The 25,922-nt window shown below is 44.7% G+C and overlaps 1 protein-coding gene across 1 annotated transcript in view; it reads right to left on the bottom strand.

Moving 5' to 3' along the window:
* Positions 1–25,466, bottom strand: part of RELN (reelin) — a 283,282-nt gene extending 257,816 nt beyond the window's left edge. Inside the window, 1 exon segment of the mRNA XM_030960223.1 lies at positions 25,238–25,466. Coding sequence (XP_030816083.1) covers positions 25,238–25,466 — 229 coding nt within the window.
* Positions 25,467–25,922: the final 456 nt, after the last annotated feature.

Genomic DNA, 25,922 nt, shown 5'->3' with positions numbered 1-25,922 from the left:
TGACTGCACAGACTAAGTTTCTCCCAAAAACAGGAGAGAGGAAAACTTGGACTAATTTGAAATATGCTAAGAAAGAGAAACTCTAACACAGGCCTGAACAAATGAGCAATCACATTGGGAAAGAGATTAAAGAATTAAAAAAAAAAACCCAAATTACTATAGAACAACACAGGTACCTACACAAGTGAACGTGGACTTGCAAAATAATATCAGAAAAAGGAAGCTTTCCACTGTGGAACATGGACTACAAATGAAAGGGTACTGGATACTGGTTTGGACATCACAAAATTTTCAGCAGATGTAGGAAAAAAAGCTAAGAGGTGAACCTGTAATTGGCTGTGTATGTTGCCGACAAGGCTGGGGAGATAACTTGTCCCCTTGAAATGTAAGAAAACAGGTTTTGATTGAAAGTAATGGAAATTTGAGAAAGTGATTCAGACAATTAAGGAATTACACAACCTGCTGCCTTCTTCAGATTTAAGAATGGCAATACTCCAACCAAACCCTTCTAAGACAACAACATTTTAATATATTAAAAATTAGGTGCATTGAGATGTGGCTTCTCAAGATCCCAGCCACTGCCAGTGGTGCTCTCGTGCCCCCCTGTGCAGGAACACAAAGGCAGCAAGAAAGGACAAAGAGTCACTCACACCCCTCCAGAGGCCTCAGATCTCAGGGGAATCTTGGCTGCTAAAATTTCAGGGCATTTAAGACAGCAGTCCATCCATTTGCAAACTGTTTCTAAAAAGCTACAGATAATAAAGATAATAATGAAAGTAAAGATGGGAAGTGTGGTTGTAAAGGTCAAACGTGAGATGTATGTGATGTTAGTGTGGAAAAGCTGAAAGGACAAAGGAGAGTCTCTGCTCAGTGATTTTACATTTAAGCAAGGAGCAGCAAATTCTTCTTTGTAAGCATTAGGATTCCCTCTCCAAACCAACAATTACAAATTAGAAATTATGCTGCAATGGCTTACACCACATGGATGAACCATAGAGAAGTATGGAGAATCTGCTTTCTGTGAGATGCAGAGAGCTAAGCAGAGATATTTTAAAGATTATTACCTTTTATCATGGGTAAGCACTATAGATGATACAGCAGGTTCATTGTGCTCCTCCCAAACTGACCTGAGGAGTGGTAAGCAGCCAGCTGAAGCAGATCCAGGTGGCAATGAAAGCACAGCTTTATCAAATACACTAATCCTCACCAATTTACTTTGGTGGATGTTGCTTTTTATGTGAGGGGTGAAAATGAGCAGTCTTCCCTGGCCAGATTGCTGTATCTAGGGGATATCTTAAGGCAGGGATTGGCAGAAATTAAATCAGCGTGGAAAGTGACTAAATGTGACTTTTATATATATAAAAGACAAATACTGAAATTAATACCAAATACATAGCACAGCAAAGACAGATCTAAACTATTCCAGTGATTTATGCATAACCAAGTCTCTTGCTTGCAAAACAAATTCCTTCAAACTTGCCACAGATCTCATCATAAAGTAGAGGAAACATGTAGGTCTCAGCAGGCAGTCTCTGAGTTACACACATGCAGAACCACACAAGTTTAAGCTACTGTTCTGAAACCTGATTTTCTTTCTTTCTTCTTTTTTTTCCAAGTGAAAATCTTTTTCAAATCGGCCAGGTATTAGAAATAGCAATACATAAATCTGCCAATATCTGTGTACCATTTTAATGAAAGCAAACCTTTAATACACATTGATCTAAGAGGTGAGGCTGTTGGAAAGTTAAAAGTAAATGTAACAACACATTTGAAATGAAAATGTCTTCAAGTTACAGCTAGAGCACCATGTAGATCCTTCAGTGCTATGGGTGGGTGGGTCTAGGAAATAATACCAGTAGCAAAATTGTAAAACATATTGGGAAGGCAGGTGCTGCAGTTCATTGTTCTGCTAAAAAACTGCTAACAATTGTCTGTAGCAATTGCAGCTGTCTTCCTTTTACCAATGTATAATAATTATCCATCTGATTAGCAAATGTAACCACCTGCAGTTAACTGGTTTACTGGTATAACTACTTGCAAGGATGAAATGCCTTTCAAAATCAGGCAAGTTCGTGCTAAAACTAAACTGCCCTGTCAAAGTTTCATACTGAAAGAGTATTTCAAGTGGTTGTGGAATTATCTGCACCATATAAGATGTGGAAGAGTGCCCTAAAAAAAGCCTCAACAGATTTTAAAACACCAGGTAGCTCAGACACTATTCTATGAAGGAAAACTATCACAACCACATTTTTATTACTAGATATATCCAAGCCACTACAGGCACCCAGGAATCTCAGTGAACACATTTAAATATATACAGCCATTATATGTGGTCAAGTTCTCATCCTCTCCTCCTGCCTCAATGGTTGTAATCTCACTTCTTATATGAAAAAGCTGCTCCTCCTCAGTACTCTTCACCTGGGCCTGTAAAACTCTACTCAGGCACTTGCCCAGGGCCATTTGGCAGCTGAGTAAAATATTATTATTGCTTTTTATTAGGCATCATGGTAAAGGATGAGGAGGGTAGATTTTCTATCTGCACCCTCAAATTTTCATGCCAATTTTATTGGGGTGACCCTGCTCTTCCATTTAATCTCACCAGGCAACAAAATATTTTAAAATATACACAAATTATGTCAGCGTCCTCCTATGAGATACACAAGTAGAAGTGTCACACTTTTGGACACAAATTTTCATTAGTGTGTTTAATGTCTCTTTCTGTATTATTGGCATCAAGGTAATTTGTAGATAACACAAATCTTCCTCTTTCCTTGTCCCACCTTTGCTTTCTGTGTGTTCCAAAGTGAGTTTTCAAAGACTCACTTTGAAACCTGCAATTCCATTTACCTGCCTCTGTAGCTTCCTTTTAAATCTGAACATGAGTTTTTTTCACTCCTTCCCTGCTTCCTCTCATTTAAGAGAAAGCAGTCCAGCAAGGAACATTTGGGTAAGCCTCATTTCCATATGGAAAACAGCATAACAGAATCACAAATGTGTTTCCCCAACATGTCTCTCACTAACTGTTGATCTCACCAGCTGATTTCAGCTAAACACAACCAAAAGGTAAACATCTGGAAACAACTGCTTCTCTAAAGCCTCTGAAAAATCCTGAGAAAGGTGCCTCCTCATCCCCCTCCCTGTTTGGTCACTCCAGGTCTCTAAGTCTTTGAGCATCCATATAGAAATATCTAAAATCTGAATTCTGCAAAGATTTGAGCACCAGGATTCCCATTAAATTCATCTGCAGTCACATGTGCTGGAAACCCTTGAATACCTCATCAGCACATGCAAGAGGTATTTAGAATCCACATCAAGCCTGACATCTTGGAAACTAAGACCCTGTAGGAACAGAGGAGGAAGCTGAACCACAGCTTTGAGCAAGGTTAAAGCAGAAAAGGATAACTAAAGACAGTAGTGCTCAGCACTATGCAAGCACTGAGCAAAAGAACTCTCTGTCCCCAGCCAATCACCTCTATGGCTGGCCTGGTCTCTTTGTCACTTTTGACATTTTATGTGCTTCTTCTAGCTCATTTTTTCTCAACAGTTGTAAAATGCCTTTTGAAATTTAATGCACAACAAATATAATAATGTGTATGTTCATTTCAACAGCTGGGGATACATTCAAAGAAAGACTTTATCAATACAAATTTGCAATTCAGAACATAATCGTAAAAGTAAGAAAATATGTCTTAAACACTAAATTGTCCACAGACCATGGATAAATACATATGTAATCATACAACAATGATTCACAGCAAAATAGTATTAAAAATCCTGTAATTTTATGCTTTGCATTCTCACATGTAAACCATACTGCTCCCATCAAATCTGCAGGCTTACTTGTGTAAATCATTGTTGCAAAGCCAGGTTGCAAATCTGCTAAGAAACCAAAATTTGGCAAAGAGGGAATTTGAAAATTTTTACTTAGGAATTGTTGGGGTTTTTTTTAAAGGAGAACAAGGAGTTCATGCTTTAAGCATCTGATCTTCTCAGCACCTTGTCCTCTCATTGAACCAACACAGTTCTCTTTTCCTATTTTCTCTTCCTGAGCAAACACTTTTCCTGCTTTCCAAGAAGAGGCAGCCCTGGGGAGCCCCGTGCCCCCAGAGCCCAGCTGGGGTGCCAGGATGTGTTGTCATCTCATTGCAGGGGTTCCATACTGCTGTGTCCTATCACAAAAGTTTCATACCTTCTTGGTACTTTCTCCTGGGCAGCTCCTCAGGGCACTGACTCTTTCTTCTTCACAAACCAGCCAGCTGACTCCAGCTCCCCTCTCACCCAGCCACCCCACTCTTTTATAGCATCTTCTTCTCATTGGTTACAGCTGTGGCCTGGTAAAGTCAGGCCTGTTCCTATCTTTGATAGTTGGCTCAGCTGCAACTCCTTAGGGGTAAGATTGCTTTCTACACTATCTTCATTTTCTTATATCCTATCCCCCTACAAGGATGGAGCCCTGTGCCCTCTGACCCCAGCTGGGATGCCAGGATGGAGCTCTGGGGTGCCCCCAGAGCCCAGCAGGGATGCCAGGATGAAGCACGAGCTGGCACAGCACACAGGCACCACTTGGCATCACACAAACCTCCAGTGCCAACCAGAAGAGGCACAAAGGAAAGCTAAAAAACCCCTTGCTGCCTGCTGTCCCTGCTCACTACAACACTCCTTCTGAAGGTGTTTGAAACCCTTCTACAAAACCACAGTTTGAAATGTGTCTCCTCTCTGCCCTCACTGAGAGTAAGTTGATGTGTCAGTTGGAGGCTGGCATCAACCATTTTTGGATGATTGGTTTCAAATCCTCTAATCAGCTTACCACCCAAATAATTGAGCTCTGTGCTGGGGAGGCCCTTTGAGGCATCACTGAAGACATTCTCCCTCAAGCCCCAGAGCAAAATTAGAGCTGTCATTTCCAGCCCTCCACATTGCCTGCACCTTCCTGCACCAGCCAGCCAGAAGCTGCTTCATGTGCCCAAAAGTGTCCTGCCCCCAGCTCCCACTACACGTGTAGCTCACAGAAATGCAGGGCAGCACCTCTGTTTTCCTAAGAAATACTGATATGCTACTATATACATGGAGATTCAAAGCTAGGATTCAGACACATGTTTTTCTTCTATTTTATCAAAATTTATAACCCTTACTAGCCACTCTGTGAAACAATAGGAGACACACTCTGACCCTCATAGTGGAAGCCTAACACAGAAGTGATGTAAATAGCAAGGAAAGTACATACATTAGTAGGGGACACAGTAATAGATGCAGAGCAAGATTTTCTACTTGCACAGGCAGCCCATAATGGGCTTTAAACCAAGGGCAGCATCCTGTGGGGTGATTTCCTCCCATGCTGTCCTTGCTTAAAGGGAACAAATTACTGCTTGCCAATAGGGATGATGCAGCTGCCAGCCCAGCACTCCCTTTCTGGCCATCCCACCTGGTGCAAAGCCCCCTCAGGAAGGTGGAACACCAGTTTACACCCAAAAGCAGCCCTGACAAAGTCTGCCCATTCCCCCTGAGCTCACACCTCCCCTGTCCCTGCCCCCTTCATCTCCCTTTCACAGCCCTCCCTCGTTTATCACAGCTAAAGGAGAAATGCATGGGGAGCTCTGTTTTCCTCTTCTCTCACAAACAAGCATGCTCTGGTTTTTATATCTTCCCTTTTTTATCTTCCTTTTATTATCTTCCCTTATTTCCTAGTTCTCTGTAATTACATATTGGGGCATCAAACAGTGAAGCAGGGACTCTTTTTAAGGCTTGTATAATTAGCTTTTCTATTGTGTCCTCTAATACCTCCTCTGGCTTTAGACTTACTTTTTTCTGTTCACAACCTCCTGAACATATGGCAGTAAATATGCAGCATGCTGGGAGCTTCACCTGGAGTCTACTTACAATATATCTGCAATGTAAATAACAGACTTCGTGTCAGTCAATTAATCACACACCAGTGCTTGGCAGAGGGCAGGCAGATTGCAGGAAGGGAAATTGGAAAGTGGTGTCTTGATCAGCATTGGACTTCAAGTATTAAATATTACCTAAGCTGGCATGTTTCTCTGGCATCACTGCTTTTATCTAAAAATATTCTGTTATGATTGCATTAGAATGAATTCAAAGCCAAATTCTCCACTCACCAGGACCATTTTGGTAACATTTCACCCAATGGAATAATGATCTCATTTCCACAGAACATGACCCAAATTCAAATATCATACAGAAATTAAATTAAACTAAATTAAATTAAATTTAAAGTGATCCCATAATGATGCACAAAATTAAAATATTACCATTTCCATAAAAATGTTTCTTTTTGGTAAAACAAATTCAAATTAATTATGTTACAGATGTGTTTTATTCTTGTTTTTGCAACCATGCATTTGAGCAAGACAAAATACTTTGTTTACCTGATTCACTTTATTTAACTCATGGGATTCATGAGGATATCATCAATTATAATCACAAACACATCATTTTTTGCTTAAAAAAAAGGACTCTGTTCCATTAGAACTCTTCTAATTTGAAGATCTCAGAGGATTTTCTGAACTACATTAAAATCCTTGTCACTCCCATGGAGGACAAGTGAAAATACAGAAATAAATCATCTAATATTTAAACACATTTGCATAGAGCACAGCACAAAAGTTAAGATCTCATGGGGAGAGCTTTCCTAATGACAATAAAAATCTCATTGAAGGTAGCGAAGAGGGCTGTTTATGGCTGAGGTTCTCCCAGGTCTCACTGGCCCTGAAGTGGTCTCTGCCAGGGCTGGTGCCCAGGAAGGGCTTTGCCCAAGGCTAGCTTCAGGCGAGGGGACAAACAAGGGCCCTCAGCCACCTTCCACCCAGCTCACACCACTGCAGGTCAGCCCTACAGGGCCTCAAAGGCTCTGGATTATTGCCTTCATCCTGCTTCTTCTGAGGATTTACTCCCACAGGGATCCCTATGCTCTTTCTTTGCAGTTTCCCTTTACAGAAAGCTCCATCTTTTCAGGAGATAAAAAAAACCCTCAGGGACTAGATCAACCTTTGGCTTAAAAGCCACTGACCTCTGATGGCTACCAGAAGAACTGGTTATGCATCCAGGACAACAAATGATCTTCTGTGTATGACTAAAACCCCAAACCCCACTGCTGCTCCTGAGTGCCACGATGGGAGCTGAGGCTGCCTGGTGCTGGGGCACCCCTGTTGTTGTGATCATATTGCAAAGCTCCCACACCTTCTCAGTGATTTCTCACGGACATCTCCTCGCAGCACTGACTCCTTCTTCTTCACAGCCAACAAACTCCATCTCTCTCCTCCTCCAGCTAACCCACTCTTTTGTAGCACTCTTCTTCTTATTGGACACAGCTGTAGCCTGTTAAGGGCAGGCCTGTTCCTAATCTTTGGTGATCAGTACAGCTGCAACTCCTCAGGTGTGAGCCTACCTTCTGCACTATTCTCTTACATTCTATCCCTCCACACCCTGTTACCCTGGGGACCCCCACCCATTGCCACCCAGCGGAGAGGCCTCTCTCCCCATCAGTGCCACCCTCTGCTCTCCCAGGACAGGGCCACAGGGTCCCCAGGCCATGGAGCCAGCCCCAGGACAGCCATGCCCTGGTGCCCAGCACCCTGTGGCTGCAGAGTGGTTTTTGTCTTCAGCAGCAAAATGAAAACTGTTCTCAGTGGGGATCAGTCCCCCATGGTGGCATTCCCCAGTGTCTGTAGGATACAGCAGAGTCTTACTAAAGAGTTTCTGTGCCTGGGGCATCTGCAGGGCCCCCCTCTCTCTGTGCTCTCCTAGGGCTAATAAATAGCTGAGCTCACCTGGCTGCCTTCAGTTTTAGTGATGGCATGACCCTGGGTCCTTTTGCTCTGCTGGGTACCAATTGCCATCAAGCTTTCATATCTTTCACATCTTTGAGACCTGTATCCCTGCTACTTTTGATTAACCAACACATTCCAAAGGGAGGAGGACAGACAGTGTACTGACAGTACCCTAGGAGGGTGCCCATGAATTTTCTTCAGGGAAAAATATATTGATTTGCAAGCATAAACATGCAGAAAAGGCAACCACACCACAGCAGTGTAAAGAATATTTATTTAGCATATTGGTCTACAATATCTTGTTATGCCAATGACAACAGCACCAAAGCAACAGAGGCAAAAAATACATACAGGGACATTTGGATATTTGGGACATTACTATGCAATGGTAAATCACTGGGAGTAAAGGGAAGTTTAGGTGTTTAAAGGATGGCAGCTCTTGCAGGCATGTAAAAGCTATGGAAGTTCAGGGGATTTTAGTATTTCGGAGAACATGGATTTGAAGAGTTCCAACAGGCAGTACAAAAACCCCAGGGAGGGACAGGTTCTGTGCTCACTCCCAGCCTCAAAGATGACAGGCAAAGCTGTGTCCCCAGCTCATCCCAAAGGACAGGAGGGGCCAGGCAGCCCTTCCCCTTGGCACTGGTCCCCTCATGGGGAAATAGGGCAGAAAATTCCAAGGATCTCAGCCCAGGCCAGACCTGACATCCCCTTCCAGTGCAAACGCTGCCAGTGCTGGGCAGGGGACGTGCTGCCAGCAGCCAGAGGGGCTCAGGGGGGCTGGCACTGCTCCAGTGGCGACCTGAGCAACAATCAGGGGGAAAAGACACAGACCTAGAGGCCAACATACCTGGCAGTCCATAACTCCATGATTTGGCCTCTGAAGTGCAAGCATTTAACCTTGACCCACACAGCACCTTGGGTGCCTGCAGGTTTCCTGGCAGCTCTGTACAGCCACGGGCTGTGTCCAGTCCCAGGGAAACAGGGATGTGGGGAACAGCAGCTCCAGCTCTGCCTCCAGACACAGCAGCCCATTCAAACTGCAGCCCCCACTGGGTTCAACCAAGCAGCTTTTTTCTCTGGACAGGACTTGACCATGGAGCAGTGCTTGAGTCAGAAACAAAGACAAGCCCCCAGGCAGAAGATCTGATGATATTTCTAAGCTAATTTATAATTGCAGTGCTTTTAGTCTTAAAAGATAAAGTAACTAAGATGATGTTGTGATTAAGGTGCAGAATATCTAATTTGAGAGAAGTATAAAAGGAAATCAAGGAGTGCTATCTATCAGGAGATAACTACAAGTCTTCCTCCATCATCACTATAAATCTTTCGCTGAGAAGAACTACTACATTATAAAGAACAAGAATTTAAAAAAAATCATTAAAAAGAAGACATGTTAAACACTACCTAACAAGTTTCATGACATGAGCACAAAAGTCTTAAATTCAATGTCATAAATTCAATACCGTCAGGAGATTCAGATACAATGTCCTTAGAGACAGTGCCATGTAAGTCAAGCACAATATTAAAAGACACTGAAATCTTTAATATGTGTTAAATATTTTAAATTCATAGATCTGATTCAGAGAAATACCACAGAGGCATCATCAATCCTTTTCCCCTTCTGAGACGTATTTTTATAGCTTTGCCACAGTTTCTGCAATTAAAAGATATCCCAAACACTTACAGAAAAGAGATGAGACAGAAAACTGACCTTGTGGATCACATGCTTTCATTATGCTTACTCCAATAAATACCCCCAAACAGGCCAAGATTAATCACTGCATCTATTTAAATTACCACTTTGAAAGAGATTAGACTTAAGGCATCCCACCTACTCCCAGAGGCAGCCTGCAGTGATTATTCCTTACAGGTATTTCCAAGGAGAAAACACCTTGTTCAAAAGTACTGAATATTGAGATAGTGCCATATATAAAACCCTCTCCTTTTAGTTTCACATTTAGGGCACATGAGCCCTTATTTTCTGTTCAAATGTACTAATCTTCTTAACAGTATAATCAAGCCTTTAATATAGAATATTATCAGGTTATATTTAGAAGGAATAACCATCACATTAGTGGTGATGGACATATCTCTCCATTCATCTGACTGAAATACCCTGGATAAATCCCTTTGCCCAATTCATTTCTGCAGAGACAGCAAGAGGCTTTATTTAATTTAAAAGCATTCAGTTGCAATATATTTATAGTTAATATGTAAAAATCCTGCTTTAAGTTTGAGAAACATTTCTTTCTGCTTCCATTTCTCACAGGAAAATGTTCCAGTTTGTAGCTTTTTAAGAAACACGGGCTACAAATTCAACAAAAGGTATTCCTACAGTGAATAGGTCACAAAAACTTCAACTACCTTTGCATCCTTCCAAAGTTTTGTATTCTTGGAAGGCAAAAATGAGCCTGAGCCCCTAGGTACAAATTTAGGAAGTTCATATTTAAACATATCCCAGGACCCTTTGGGGGTTTTTTGGTTTTTGGTTTTTGGGTGGTTTTTTGTTTTGTTTTGTTGTTGTTGTTGTTTTTGGGGGGGGGTTGGTTTTTTTTGGTTTTGTTTTTTTGGTGGTTTTTTTTTTGGTTGGGTTTTTTTTTGTTTTTGTTTTTTGTTTTGGTTTTGGTTTTTGTGGGTTTTTTTGGGGTTTTTGTTTCTTTTTTGGGGTTTTTTTTGGGGGCGTGTTGTTTTGGTTTTTTTTTTTTTTTTTCTGTTCTTTCATTAGAACTGGAAGATTTCCTAGCAATTCCTAATTCCTGCCCAATATACTACCAGCTTTGTAGCACATAAAAAGTGCCCCCACCAACACAAAACCTGAGCCAGATCTAAGCCACTGAAACGTGGTCTTTCTGGGAGATATTACAGGGGGATTATAAAACCCCAGACAGCAGAACTATCTTTCGGCACATGACAGGCATTGCATTAGGCTGCCATGATGCATACATTAAACATAATAAATAGCTGCTATAGACCCAGCTCCCCGAAATACTTATTCAGGTCTCTCACATATATTTTCTTATGGCACCTCCTCTGATTCTGAAGAGCACATTTAATGTTTAGCCACCCAAGATGTAACTATTCATCCTAGCAGCAGCCTGATTGCCTGCAACAGAAAAGCTCAAGAAAGAGTTAAATAGACAGGCATTAACAAAGAATATCATGGAACATGCTCTTATGTGGATAATTAAAAGAAATGTATTATTATCCTTTAATTATACCTAAAAATTTCCAAATTAATCAAAACTAACGGAGAAAATGCAACGTGTTATTATTACTCATTCCAAATTTGTCTTGAAGGTAAATACCTATATAAGATACTCGTAAGTAAAACCCAAAATTAAAAGGTCTATCAAATTCTGGCCTAGCTAATTACAAACCCATCAATCTCTCCTTATACCAGAGCATAGTGTTCTTGATGTAAAAAAAGCACAAAGAGGATGATTCCCCTCTAATTAAAACAAATTACAAGCACTCTGCATGCTAACCATAACAAACACATGTTAAATTCAGCAGAAGGGACGAGAACTGAACTGGCATGCAGCTGGAACCTCTTCCAGATCATTTGACCAGGGAATGCTTTTCCCACTGACACATCTGCCCAGCAATGTGGGGGGCAGTCACTATGTGGAAACTGTGGATGCTAAATCTCTGAGCAATGAGCCCAGCACTGTGAAAAAGGAGAGGAGAGGGGGAAAAATTGGGTAAACTGAAAATCTGACTGCTCCCTCACATGTGGTCGTCTCTTCTGCCCCACCTGCCTGCACCTGGATGCCACAGTCAGCCTTGCCCCAGTGCAGCACTGCCCAAGAGGGATGGAAACTGCCAGCCAGATGTTCTCCACAAGGAGTAAATTAGGAAAATTTTCAAGAAGAGAGCCCCTTGTCCCCTTATCCAAAGATTTTGTGATGCATCACTCATATTACATGATGCATCAAGGAGCTGTGGGCTTTGCTGGCACTGATCCTCTTCCATGGTGATGACAGTCCTCACCTCCCTGAAGTGCTAAAAGATGGCACACTCCAAGACAGAACAAACAATTTTGGTTTGTCAACAATTTGACTATTCTGAAGATTTGAGGTACTATGCTTACTAGCATCTGTATGAGTTCTGCACCTCATGAAAAATCTACATGCTCTAGATAAAATACATTAATTAGTACAAAAAGGTTTCCTGTTCCTTACTGTTTGTATGAAGAAAATACTTAGTAACTGCTAAAAGTGCAGGCTTTGTGAATCTGGAATGCAAGGTCACTAGTTACAGTGCGAGTCACTCACTAGTGTTTCTTAGCACTTAGTGAAATGCAATCGAAAGAAATACTGTAATGTTATTAATTTTACAATGTGCTTTCTCAAATGGAAAATATTGCAATTAGAAGGAGGATTTGCTTTCTACTGTAATCTCACTAATTGGGCAAAAGGCACTTGGGGGGGAGTTGTTCATTGGGGTTTTGGGCAAGGTCCCAGAAGAAGAGTAGTCAGCATGTAATGCACCACTAGCACTGCTCAAAGACAGTTTAGGGTTTAAAAACACCATTTGTACAAAGAAAACAGCCAGATGCCACAGCATTGGTGTTCTGTCAGTGATGAGTAGCATAAAAGCTCCCTACATCTGCTACCACTTGAGGAAACAAAACTTACATTCCTTTGAGTGAAAAGGTCCACAGAGTGATCCGGGCTGCCTGAGGCTGGGGAGGGACCGGTGCTGCCAGCTCCAGCCAAACCCACACCTTTTCATCTCTGCTGGTTGAGGCCAAGTTCTGCAAACATCACAGCTCTGCTGAAACTCCTTTGTACTTCACAACTGCATTAACTGCATTTGAAGGAAAAGCAGGGCAATAAAGAACACAGGGATCATTTCCCTGAAGGAAATAAACCTACGTCTCTCAAACGCATTTTCTACATCTGCTCTCAGCAGTTCATTTCTGTTTGAGATGGACAACCTGTAAATATTATTCTGTGAAGAAAAGAGATCATTTTAAAGACATGAACGTCTCTTTGTCTAGTTCAATGAACCACAATTCTGTAGATGCCCCGCAACAGGTTTTCCAGATCAGAAGCAGAAGTACCCTTTAACTGTAAGACATTACATTGCTGCAGAAGAAGGCAAGTGAGAGATCTCCCCTAAGCCTTTTTTACCAAACACTGCAACTCAGAAAAGATTTCTGCTGAAAAAGAAAACTGAAAAATGACTAGATGTAAAGGAAAACGTGGTCAACTTACACATTAGTAGCCACACAGCAACCACAGGCATCATTATAGAAAACATGAGTTTGTTACCTTGGAAATGTTAGTATTGTTACCAGCTGCCCTTCTCTACCTTAAAGAGTGAATTATGATTGTGCAATTTATTTTGGGAGCAAACACAAGGAGTGCTCTGAATCAGATCAGTGCAGTGGCCGGAAATTAAATGGTCAACTTGTCAGAAGTAGAACTGTTTGATTTTTGGTTCAGTGATCAAAATGAAAAGAAAAAGAAAGGAAAAGAGATCAGCTTGGGCCACCATAAAAGAAATACCGCGGGATCTGACACAAAAAAATAAATTAAAATATCAGTTAGGACAATATGAAAATCTTCAATGAACCCAAAAAAATTAGATAAAGACTTTTGTTCAAGCAGAAAAGTCTCATTCCATTTTCTGATTATGCATGTAACTTCTTTTTTTTTCAGTCAGTTTCACAATTAAGATACTTTTCCAAAACAAAAATAAGAACTCTGATTTGAAAATAACAGTAATATATTTCAAATATTTCATTTCTCCCCATTTTCCATTTTTCCAAATTCTATTCAAATACCTAATCAGTATTTTGTCTTTGACAAAATCAGATGACAAACTAATTCACCATGAACACGGAAATTCCAACTAAATAAATTCAGAGAATCATAGAATAGTTTTGCTTGGAAGACATCTTACATATCATCTGGTTTCAATCCCTCTTCCATGGACAGGGACATCTTCCACTAGACCAGAGTGCTAAAAACCCCATCCAACCCAGCCTTGAATGCTTCTAGAGATGGGACATCCACAACTTCCATGGACAACCTGTTCCTGTGTTTGACCACCCTCCCAGCAAAGAATTACTTCTTAATCTAAACCTTCTAATTACTTCTAATCTAAACCGGCCCTCGTTCAGTTTGAAGCCATTCCACCTTCTCCTGTCACTACATGCCCTTGTAAAAATCCCCCTCCAGCTCTCTTGTTGGGCACCCTTGGGCATCAGAAAGCTGCTCCAAGGTCTCCTCAGAGACTTATCTTCCCTGGGCTGAACAGCCCCCTTTTTCTCAGCCTGTGTTCCCAGGAGAGGTGCTCCAACCCCCTGATCATCTCCATGGACCTTTTCTGGACTCACTGCAACAGGTTCAAGTCCTTCCTACGTTGTGAACCCCAGATCTGGATGCAGAACTCCAGGTGGGATCTTGTGAGGGTGGAGCAGAGGGGCAGAATCCCCTTCCTCTCCCTGCTGACCACACTGCTTTGGATGCAGCCCAGGGCATGTTTGGCTTTCTGGGCTGTGAGCACACATGGCCAGCTCACATCCAGCTTCTCATCCACCAGCAGCCCCAAGTCCTTCTCCTCAGGGCTGCTCCCAACCTGTTCTCCACCCAGCCTGTGTTTGTGCTTGGAATTCCTCATGCAAGAATAGTATCAACTGAAAAACTATCTGACAGGGTATCAGCCATCAGCAAATGAACTATAATACTTGGAAAGCATAAAAATATTTGCCAGAGGTTTTGGATCATTGTGGTAATCTGAATGGGGTTCTGAAGACCACTCTTGTTTTGGGCCAGAGTCAGAAGAATTGCTGTAATTGTTAAACAAAAATTTTAACACTGAAATTCAGCCAGAGATTATTTTTTCCAAACATCTAGGAACTAATTTTTTATTTAAGCACTTCTAAATACTGATTCTTTGATTTTGAGTCCTGGCATACCCACAAACTTCTGCACTGCAAGGCTGGAGAACAGTTTGTTAAACCAGTTTGCTTGGCCAGTTTGGCTGTTTTGTTTCTCTCTGCAGTTCTTGCTATAATAATCATTTCATCCAATGTCCAGATGAATGTGTCTAATTCTGGAAGGAGTGATGTTTTTTTCTAGCAATGCATTTCCCCTGTGAGATAGGAACACTGGAAGGTTATTGTGTGCTGGAAACCACAGCTTGTTTAGCCAGAAAGATAAATATTATCTATATTTCTTGTTCTTTCCTATGCATTGTATTGTCCTGAGAGCAGTGGGAACAGTGGAAGGCAAAGCAGAGACCTTGCCAAGCCCCGTGATGTGATGAATGACTTCTCACATCCCAGGGCCTGACGTGAAGAGAGGCCACAGAGGGTCACACTGCTGTTTTCAGATGTTAAAAAGGCTCATCACCCTCCCATCACTTACATTTCTAGCACAGGAAGAGCTCCCCCATGCAGGATCCACACGGGAACACACAGCTCTTCCATGAAGTATTTCTCTGCCAGGACACAGGCCTCCTGCCCAGGAAAGCTGCTTTTCTGCATCCTGGCTATCTCATTTATAAAAATTCTACCAGAATTGTTGAATGATATGACCACAAACTACCTCTCAGCCATAGAGAAAAACATATTCCCAGATTTCAAGTCTTCTGGGCAGAGAGTGTTGTGTGCTTTCTCTTTTCCCGTTTCCTTCCCTCCTCTTCACCATCACGGGCACACAGACAGTCAACTTTCACTATTCCCCCATACACTCACCAGGAGCAACCTAAATATGCCATTTGTGGACAACCAATATGAAAACCCCTTCAAATCCAAGATGGGGCAGGAGCTGCCTGCAGATGGGATGCAGCAGGGTGAGGAGAGGGAAGCAGCATTTGCTTCTGGATGCATGCCTGTGCATGAAAGGGAGCTTGCTTGCTGGATTTCCCTGTATAGAAGTTTTTTCTTTGCCAACTTTTGATTATCTAACTGCACTCTCGAAAATTACACGGGAGAGATGGAAAGAGGGAAACAGGGAGGTCCCTTATTCTGTGTGCTTTTCACCAGCTGGACCACTCAGTGTACAGCCACATGGCAGCCAGGCTCTGGAAGGGGACATGGGATAGGTGCCAGCATCCATGGCAGCAAGGAATGGTGAAGTGGACAGTAGGAGACACAGACACAGCTGGAGCCAGGGCTGGCAGGCAGACCCTTTTCTTGTCTCAGCTCTCCTGGGCCATACCTATTTATTTACAATCTACCCTTCAAGCAGACATGGGGAGGAATAAATAACTGTCTAATCTGAGGCAATCAGAATTTTGCTAAGCGTGGTGCAAGAGCTCTTAGCATTTCACCTCAGTCTGGTTTATAGCTCAGTACCCTTAGGCCAGTGAGCACAGCCCTGTCTCCTGTGGGAAACAAGCAGTCACAAACCCATATGTGTGAGTAGAAGCCATTCTGGGAAACACACAGACACCTTCAGCCCCATCTCTGATGATTAAAATGTTCACCCTGCTGCAGAAGACCAAGGGCACTCCAGTTCCCCCTCTGCTGTACCTTGCAAAAGCAAGGAGAGGAACCAGCAACCACCCTGCATGGCTGCACCCCCCAGGGCTTCTGCTGCAGGAGAGACACAGCAATATTGGCCTCACAAATGTGTCCAACACCCAGTCAACCCCAACACCCAGAAGGCTGAGCTTATTAATAAAGCTTCTCATCTAGCAAAACTAAATCAAATTTTACTCTGGGCGTCTCAGTCAAATACTCAGCACTGTGTCTTGGAGCTGCTCCCTCTGAGCAGGCAGAAGGAGGAGGGGAGGAGGTGATGGGGTGAAGGCATGCAGGGCCACCATCCATCTGATGCTCCCCTGCTGGCACCTTCAGCAAGGAGCTGGGGACAGGCTGTCCCAGGCAGGCACTCCCTCCTGGCAGCTGAGCAAGGCATCCCCTCAGAGGCTCTGTGGGGACTGCTGGTCCCACTGCAGGGCTGGACACACGCTGGGATGTTTGTCACCCCAGAGCACAGGGAGCTGGGACAGACCTTGGGTATGCACTGAAGCACTTGCACAGCACACAGGGAAACCTGCAGCACACAAAATTTTAGGAAGGTCAATGTAGAAGTTTGAAAGAAAGTGAGGAGGGTGGGATGTAAGACAGGGTAGTGTAAGGTAAAGCTTGCACCTGAAGGGAGATGGATTCCTTGTCTGCTGTCACTCAGGGTTCCTGCAGGTTGAACTTCAATAGACACAGTCTGGAAAAGTGCCATTGATTTCCCTTCCCAAGGAGATGCTTGTGAAACCCTCACAACCAGAATTAATATCAAAGTGCTAGAGAGGAGCAGAGAACAGCCATTTCTGTTTTTTTCCCAGAATGGAAAAATATGGCAAGAGGGATGTTATAAAGACTGTAACAATCTTCACTTTGGTATAAAAGCCTTTGGGAAAGTGCCTGAAGTCCCTTCCTGCTCCCCAGCAACTTTCACAAGTCACTCATGTCCAGTCCCCCAGGACACATCCTGCTTTCTTGACTGAGATGTTCACATAAAAGACACTGTTCACAATAGGTCATGAGCAAACACTAAAAGGCAGCAGTCAGTGATGTCCTGATTCCCTGGGAAGACCAAGGATCCCCCTCAGGTGGACAGAGAGGAGGCCTGGGGAGATCTCTAGCAGCAAAAACCACATCAGCACACAGCATGCCCAAACAGAAAGCCATGCTGGCAGCAGCAGGACGAGGATGAAGAGCCAACAACCACAGTGCAGGGAGCCCAGAGTGACGCAGGTGAGGCTCAGCTTGGTGACACAGACCAAGCCCACAGGTGCCCCAGCCTGGAGCTAAGCTGAGCCCAGCTGCCCAGGAAACCCCGGTGCCACAGAGGCAGCAGCCACTCCAGATGGTTGCAGGAGACAATGGCCAGGAGCCTGTGGCTCTGTGCCTGGCCCCTGGGTGCCATCTCCAGCCCCAGCCAGGACCTCTCCAGCTGCTGAAGGACAGAGTAATGCCTGATCCTGGACTAGAATAAACAGGTACAAACCCTAATGCCCCCACAAACCCCAGTACTCCCTCTGCATGAGGGGATACACACCTCCAGCATGGTCTTATTTAAGGCAAAGGTTTAGTGAGAGATACATTAAAACAAAACAAAGTCTCCCAAAAAACCCTCTTCCTTGACCCTTCTCTTCCTTTTAGGAAAAGAGTAAAATGTGTAGCTGGGGGACACATCTGAGCACTGAAGGGACCTGGAGAAGGTCCCGTGGGCATGGACCTGACAGATCTCTGTCTCCTTGATGCCACTGTCCATTGGCAGAGCCCAGCAGGAATTGAGTGACAGATGCCACAGCTTTCAGCTTCCAGGACTGACCTAAGGGAAGGAGGAATGGAGGAAGAGTACCAGCCTAACAAGAAGGCATCATCCTGACAACCTAGGAAGGTCTTTCCCCATGGAACCTGCTAGTGAGCTTTGACAGATGTCAAAGATTGCACTTACAGGGTTTGTTCTGTGTTTATCCCAGAGGTGAGTCCCAGCTGGTGGGGGAAAAAAAGGTGGGAATTACACAAACATTCCAGACACACATTGCACTCTGTGCACCTTTCATGCTCAATGAAAAGGCAGGAAATGTTAAGACAAAGAAAGGAAGCATGTTAGAAAGACTGAACCTTTCATCAGAGACCATTGAAATTCTCATAACAAGGGCTGGTATGAAAGGTTGCTTATTCTCAGAGGTAAGACAGTGCCATTTCCTTCCCTCTCCATGCAGCAAACACTCATGGCAAAGCTAAACCACAGCTGTAGGGCATGAGACACACAATGCAAATAAAGGTTGCATCTGAATCCATCCCAGCTGCATCACCACAGCTATTATCAGATTGAAAATCATACTTCAACCAGTCAATATGCAAATACTGTAGTATTGCACCATCATAAAAAGCTATAGAATTTCAAAAGAAGTGGTCTCCAAAATCCAGATCAAAGCAGTAATAAGGAAAATGAGACATGACGCCAGCCTGACAGTCTCGCCCTGTTCTACCTAAAGAACTAACAAATGTTTGGTGGAATAATCAGTGTGGGAAGTGGAGAAATGTCCTACACACCACCATGCCCAAGCAACCAACTTATAAATCATTTACTGGTCACCTTTGGTCTTGAAGCTTTATCTCTTGTTATATATATACACCATATATATTGTGTATATATTAATATATACACAATATTATATACATATATATAATTATATTATTATACACAACACCTATTTTATACATATATACTTATTTATATAAATTAAAAATATTAATTATTTATAAGAAAAATACATGTTTGAAATTTCTACTTAAAAGCAGTTCACATGGACAGATTTTGGCAATAAATTCCACAGATAAGTTATGCATATTAGAAAATATCCCTGGACACAGAAATCAGCAAATATGTGCAACACTCACTGAAACAGTATTTTTGCACTCTTTAGCCATTTACAGGTTTCTTTTATTCCTTGACTCCAGTGCTGGGTGAATGCCACAGGAAAGGTTCACACACAGATGCCAGCCCCCCCAGCAGCCCCAGGCCTTGGACAGTGAATTTGCTGAAGCAGAGATCATTTTTTCATGTCCCCAGCTCAGCTCAGCCCAGCCCAGTCTGCCCCACACAGACCCACAACACCAACAATGCCCTGTCAGTCGCACAGTCAGATGTCACCTCACAAATGTGGGTCAGGCCAGCACGCCATGCTGGCTTTGATTTCTGTTATTTGGGGCAATCAAGTCTCCCTTGCAGGGGGGAGCAGCCCCCTGATGAGGGGAGAAAGGATTTAAGCGGAGATTACATCTCTTCTGCAAATTTGCAAGAAAGGCTCATTTAGGCCTTTGTGGACCTTCTACCTCCTTTCATCAATCCCTGCCTGACTACATCTTTGGCTGGGCCATCTGCTGGTGCTTATGATGCCCACAAATTAGTGATGACAGCCCAAACCGTTGAAATTTAACATCTTCCCTAGTGAAACACAGTCTGTAAGAGGCTATCAACTGCAAACTTGCCTACCTTTCTCTTTTAAGGTTGGCACTCTTCATTAGTTTCTTGTCATGAGATCCTAAAAGCACAACTCTTTAAAATTTTCAAACACACACCACATGAACTTTGGGGCCAGACAAGAGCTTCAGAAATATAGACAATGCACTGGCCAACATCAAGATCTAGAAAGTCATACTGCCTCAATAGCATTCTGAGTAAGGCTCAGATCTGAGAAATTCAAACAGGCCACAGTACTCATAAATCAGCCCTCGTTTTGCAAAGCTCACTTTCTGCAAGAAAATCCTAAATACAGCAGAGCAGAGTCTGGGTGCACTTTGGAGGCTCTGCTGGGTGAAGGCATTTTTAGTAAATGCTGACCCAAGGTGAAATTTTTATGTGCTATGAAACCCTTATGCAGCTGCAAGATACTGCTAGGGACCTCAGAGGAAAGGAGAGACTTGAAGATCAAGGGTCTTCCCCATTCCTAATAACTCCCTCTCCATAGCTACCTATTGCCAGACTCAGGATTTTAGTGTAAGGGTCCCTCAAGAGAAGAGTTCTAAAATAATCCCTGGAGATAACTGGACTCCCATGAACAAAAATTTTTCCACACTTTAATTTTAAACAGAAACTGATGGAAGTCTCCATTCTTCCAGAGATCAGAGGAGAGTGTAAGTGGGTGAGATGAAAGGTTTTGAGGGAATAGCCTGCAAAAGATTCAAGAAGCTGACCTGGTTCTTGGGCTGATGCTGGAAAACAGAGACGCAAATTTGCTCTTCTCTTACCATGGCACTAACATCACTTCCTGTGCATTATTCACTTCTACTGACTCACTAAAACCTTCCTACACTTCAGCATAACTGGTACAGAAAGTATCCATGCCTGAGTTTCTGCCACTGTTACAACCCTGATTATACCTCAAGCAGCATCACTACATAAATTCCAATCTTTTTTTTCCTTTCCTTCCTTCATGTCAAGCTCAAACATGTTTTTATTCAATAATGATCTGAGCAACAAGAATTTACAATGAAAATGCCCATCAGAAATGTAAGTGATCCTAATGAAAGTAGTTACAATCTGTATTTCTAAAATACAGTAGTTAGTAACAAAGGTGGAATTGGACAGACTTTAAACAAGTTTTTATCAGTGCTGAAAGAGTGTACAAATACCACTTAAAATAGTTGAAAACTATTTTTTTACAACTTATCACAGCAACCATTCTAGACAATATACAGTATATCTAAGAATAGTAGCAGTCATAGATGGAAACTGATAACATTTGGGGACTGAAGGTTAATCCGTTCTTGAAAAAAAAGGAACAATGGAGAGTGAAATAGAAACTCAGGTCCCCTTAAAGAAAACTATTTTAAGGGCAGAATGATGAGTTTTAGCATCAATCATGGGAAAACAGTTCTAAGTTTTTCTTAAAAGATCTAAATTTGAAACCTTGGGAAAAAGGAACTGTTTGCAGTGACAGCAAAAATATTCCTAAGGGATAAGAACAAATACAGTGTAAAGATAATCCGTTTGTATTTTCTAAACACTACAAATCTGACTGTTCATTTTGAGCTTTCTGTGATTAAGGTCAGTAAAGACTCAGTGTTCAGTCAAGTTTATCCTTATTTCTTTATGCAGTTCCAATGTACTTAGCTGCCTGTAAATCATTGTACATGCTCTCAGCACTGAAGGTACATTGACATAGATTAAAAAAATCAACTGCAGATTGCAAATAAATCCAAACAGAGTTGTATAAAATTTTTCAAATTGTACTGGTTTTGGCTTGATTTTTTTTTTTTAAGAAATTATATTCTACTCTGCATATTACAGAGGAAAACCCAGGAGAAAACCAAAAGAGGATCATCCCTATCTACCAGGAAAGCTGCAAGCAAGCCAGGCGAGCTCTGATGCTGCTCCCTGAACACGCAGCCACCCCTTGGCTGAAAGGAAGCTGAGCAGGTGCCTACGTTAAACCAGTGCACACTTTGTCAGTTTGCATTTGAGCAAGCCCATAAGTGCTTTGCCAGCTCAAGGACTTAATTACATTTGAAATAAGCTAATTCAAGGAATAAAAGTCTGCCAAAGGTAATAAAATTGTTTGCTGATGTATCAAGTCAGTCCTCTTATATAAAAGAGTGTATTTATATTCAGCGTGGGTCTGGTCCTATTCAGTCAGTGATTAAATACTTACTGTTTGCAGGAATAGGGCCAAATCTGGAGTAATTTTAAGTATTTGGGGAGAAGTGCTAAATCCTAATGTATCCAATTTAACTATGCAAACTAGGGAATATTATTGCCTTTGTTTTACTTATGAAATCCAGAGGCACAGGGAAACAAAATGCCAGATTCAGGGTGCCAGAGAAGCCCCTTGCAGAAGCTCTTGTGCTTCCCAGGCAAGTGACTTCTGCCACACATGCTGCTCCTCTCCCGCCGTGTTGGGCAGCAGAGGGACAGTTGGGCAAGGGGCCGAGAGCCCCTGCCACAGCTCCCCTGGCTGCACAGCGGTCTGACTCCCCCTCTGAGTGCCCAAGGAAATGTCTAAACAAATTAGCAGAAAGTAGGCGGCTGATTTTTTTAATCAGAATTTTTTCTCATCCAGCCCTTGGCATATGGTTTCATCCAATTCCCTCCTCTTTGAACTCGATGCTCTTGGATGCTGCTGGCACCTGTTCCTGTAGGATGAAGGGGCACTGAAACAGGGTCTCACTGGAACTTGCAAAGGTTCAGAGCATTTTAATATACTCTCTGAGCAGGTGAGTTTTCATTGTGCATATGTAAATCTCTCTTTGCCCCGTGCTTCTGTGCAGCACATCATAAACCTTGCTCTGTGTCCCTGCAAGACCACCTTTAAAGTTTTATTTTTAAATGACAAATTCTCAACCAATACAGATTGGCATTTTTCAGCATCATTAAATTGTATTATATAAAACTCCATGTTTCTTCAAATTATGTCTTCAGATTCTATACTCTGGGATTGATTTTTCTTGTGCTATATTTAACATCGATAATTGTTATGTTTTAAAATACTCATGTATTTCAAAATATTTAACCTATTAAGTGTGCTTAGCTCAAGAATATGTCTGCTGCACTGTGCATAGCAAATAGTGCTTCTTTGACATGGTTTGGCATGGGTAGGTTTTTTGTGAATGCACCGATTTGAAAAGAAATCACCGTTGCAAGTTTGACATAAATTAGGAGTCTGGCTCACACCTTGCACTGTGTACACAAGTTAGTTTTCAAGTTCGGCTTGTGGACTTCCTTCTGGTGTTCATGCTTTGAACGCGGCCGATTTCTTTACACTTGCTGAGCACGGTGGCTTTAAAGACACCCGGAATGCTTGGGCTGCACCCCCGAGAGCATCGCAGAGCTTGGCGCATCACCCCCGACGGTGCCGGGGCAGCGCCGGCGGCGCGGCTGCGGGGAGCGCGCACCGGGGGCGCGGCTCTGCCCGGGGCTCCAGCAGCGGCTCCAGCAGCGGCTCCGGGGCTTCAGCAGAGCTCCGGGGCTCCAGCAGCGCTCCGGGGCTCCAGCAGCGGCTCCGGGGCTCCAGCAGCGGCTCCGAGGGCGATGCCGGGAGCAGGAGCTGCTCCCCGGGCGGGCCGGGCGGGGCAGCAGCAGCAGCCCCGCAAAACCCGAGAGCGGACAGGGAGAAATCCCGCGGGGCCCAGAGGTGGATTTAAAGATGCCGCATTTTGCTCGGTCAGACGCAAAACAGCGACGGAAAAGCCACCCTAGGCCACCTGAAAGGTCTGGCGCGCAGCTGGGGCGCTGCTCCGCAAGCTGATGCTTCAAAATTCGAAATCCCTTTTCAAAGGGCGAGATGCAGAAGAGCATCCCCGGAGAAACAACCTCTGTCCCTGCCCCTCACCATGCAGGACAGCCGGACAGCCCTGCCCTCCGCGCTCCCGCTGCCCTGCCCGCCACAGTCCTCTACCCCTAGACCAGCAAAGGCTCAAACACGGGCTGAAGGCTTGGGGGGAAAAGGCAGCAGCGAGGAAAGGGGTGATTCTGTCGTTTATGTTGTTGAAATACTATTTCAAAAATCCAGCACTTAAAATAGTGCAAAATGGAAATCCCAGCTTCTTTTTTCCCACTGCACATCTGTGGTTCAGCAGGTTGAATGCAATTCACCTAACCTGAGTGTGTATTATGGGCTGTAAGATCTAAGGTTCTAAGGAAAAAAATTATCTGGTGAAGTCATATAAGTTACATATGTGGGTTTTCAGAAAGGTCAGTAGTATTTCAAAATCAAAAGTTTGCTATGAATCTGGTAAAACTGTACTGTTAAAGCTTACATATAGACAAAAACGTCAGGATGCCTTATACTGTGTGAAAATGAGTATTTGATGTGTTTGGGGTTTATGTCTTTACAGTAACAATTTCAATTAGAATCTTCACATAACTCAACTATTCAATAATTTACCTGAAACCTAAATTATGGAACATATCAAAGTCAGAAGTTTAATTCCATCTTTAGCCAGGGACGATTACACAGTATCTGCTTTTGAGCAAGGTGTTTGAAATGACCTTTATTGTCATTTTCTCTGAATTCCAACTAACTAGTGCAGAATTAGTTGTTATTATTCTGTAGCATTGCAAACTCCAAACAGACCCAAAGAGAGAAGAAGGATTAGTGAATATAGCCTCAAGCAGTCTCCCACCGTTATGAATTAAAAGATGTTTCCCACATGGAAGTTTTCCACACAGAGAAGTGGAGATGTGGCTGTTGCACCGCACAGTGCTGGTTTCCAGGGGCACTCTGCAGCCGAAAGCAGCTTCCCACAACAGTGTACCTGCCTGCGAGGCCCCACTCAGCCCTGGGCTGTGCCCCTCTCCCAGTACAGCCCCCAAACAGAGACACTACTTCGTGAGCAACTTTGCCTATTCTTTCTTGTTCATTCTCCTCCGCCTGGGCACTTACGAAAAGCGGGGTTTTTTATTAATTCTGGGCACGACCTTCCATTTCTAAAGCTACCTGTGAGTGCCTGACCCCCGGCTGTCGCCCCTGGCCCCTGCAAGGGAGCAACAGGCGGGCGGACTGCCGCGTCCGCAGCGGGCACACGGCGGTGACACACGGCGGTGACCCGATGGCAGCGCCAGCTGCGGCACCGCGCAGCGCCCCGGGAGAGCGGGCTGCGCTCGGGGCTCCGAAAGCCTCAAGCGGGAAAGGGACAGACTGTCAGCAACTTGCGAGGCTCTGGATCCGGCCCAGGCCCGGCTGAGGAGCGGGGACTCGGGATTTCCTCTGCTCCGGGCTGCGCCTTGCGGGAGCCGCGCCGGGGCGAAGCGGCTGGGACGGGGCGCGGGCGGCGGTGCCGGAGCCCGGGGCAGGTGAGCACGGTCCCGCACGGACGGAAGGGATGCTCCGCCGAGCCCCGCACCGGGGCTGTCCCGGGGCACGGCGCACGGCCCCGTCCAGGGCTCCCGCTCTCCCCCACCGCCTTCCTCCCCGCGGGACGCCCCGGAGCCGCCCGGGGACGAGCAGCGCCGAGCACGGCGGGCGCCACCACCTACCGTGGTACTCCTGGCCAGGCACGTAGGCGGCGGGGTTGCCCGCGATGTGCAGGGCGATCAGCACCTCGCCCTGCTCGCCGTCGCCCTCGAGCTCGCCGTGGTGGGTGCAGAGGAAGAAGAAGGGCGAGAAGCGGGCGCGGGGGGCAGCCGCCCGGCCCGCCGCCAGCAGGGCACCCAGGGCGGCCAGCAGGCAGGGCCAGCCCCCGGGGACGCCCCGCCGCCGCTCCATGCTGCTGCCGCCGGCGCCGCTGGGGCATCCAGGGCACGGCGGGGCCGGCGCCGCTCCGCTCCGCACCGCGCGGGACGGGGCGGGACGGGGCGCACGGGGCGGGCGCTGCCCCCGCCGCGGCGCTGCGCGGAGCCGAGCTCGGCCAGGGCAGGGGCGGCCCCTCCGCGCCCGAACAAGGCTGCGCCGTCCCCGCCTGCCGCTGCCGGGGTGCGGGGCACGGAGCTGGGAGCGCGAGGGCTGGGAATAATTTATTTCCCCCGGTGCCGGGGTGGGAGGGAGGGGAAGGTCCCTCCCCTCCTCCTCCTCCTCCTCCTCCGCCACCGCCCGCTCCTCCTGCTCCTCGCTCTGCGCGCCGGTGCGCGGTGCTGCCGCCGCGGACACGGGGGCTGCGAGCCGGGCTCTGCTGCCCGCCCTTTGTCTGCCGCCGGGTCCCTGTCCCTGCCCTGCCCCTGCCCT

The sequence above is a fragment of the Camarhynchus parvulus genome, chromosome 1A (assembly GCF_901933205.1).
Source record: "Camarhynchus parvulus chromosome 1A, STF_HiC, whole genome shotgun sequence".
Classification (NCBI taxonomy): Eukaryota; Metazoa; Chordata; class Aves; order Passeriformes; family Thraupidae; genus Camarhynchus; species Camarhynchus parvulus.
This window is presented reverse-complemented; position numbering and strand designations above follow the sequence as displayed.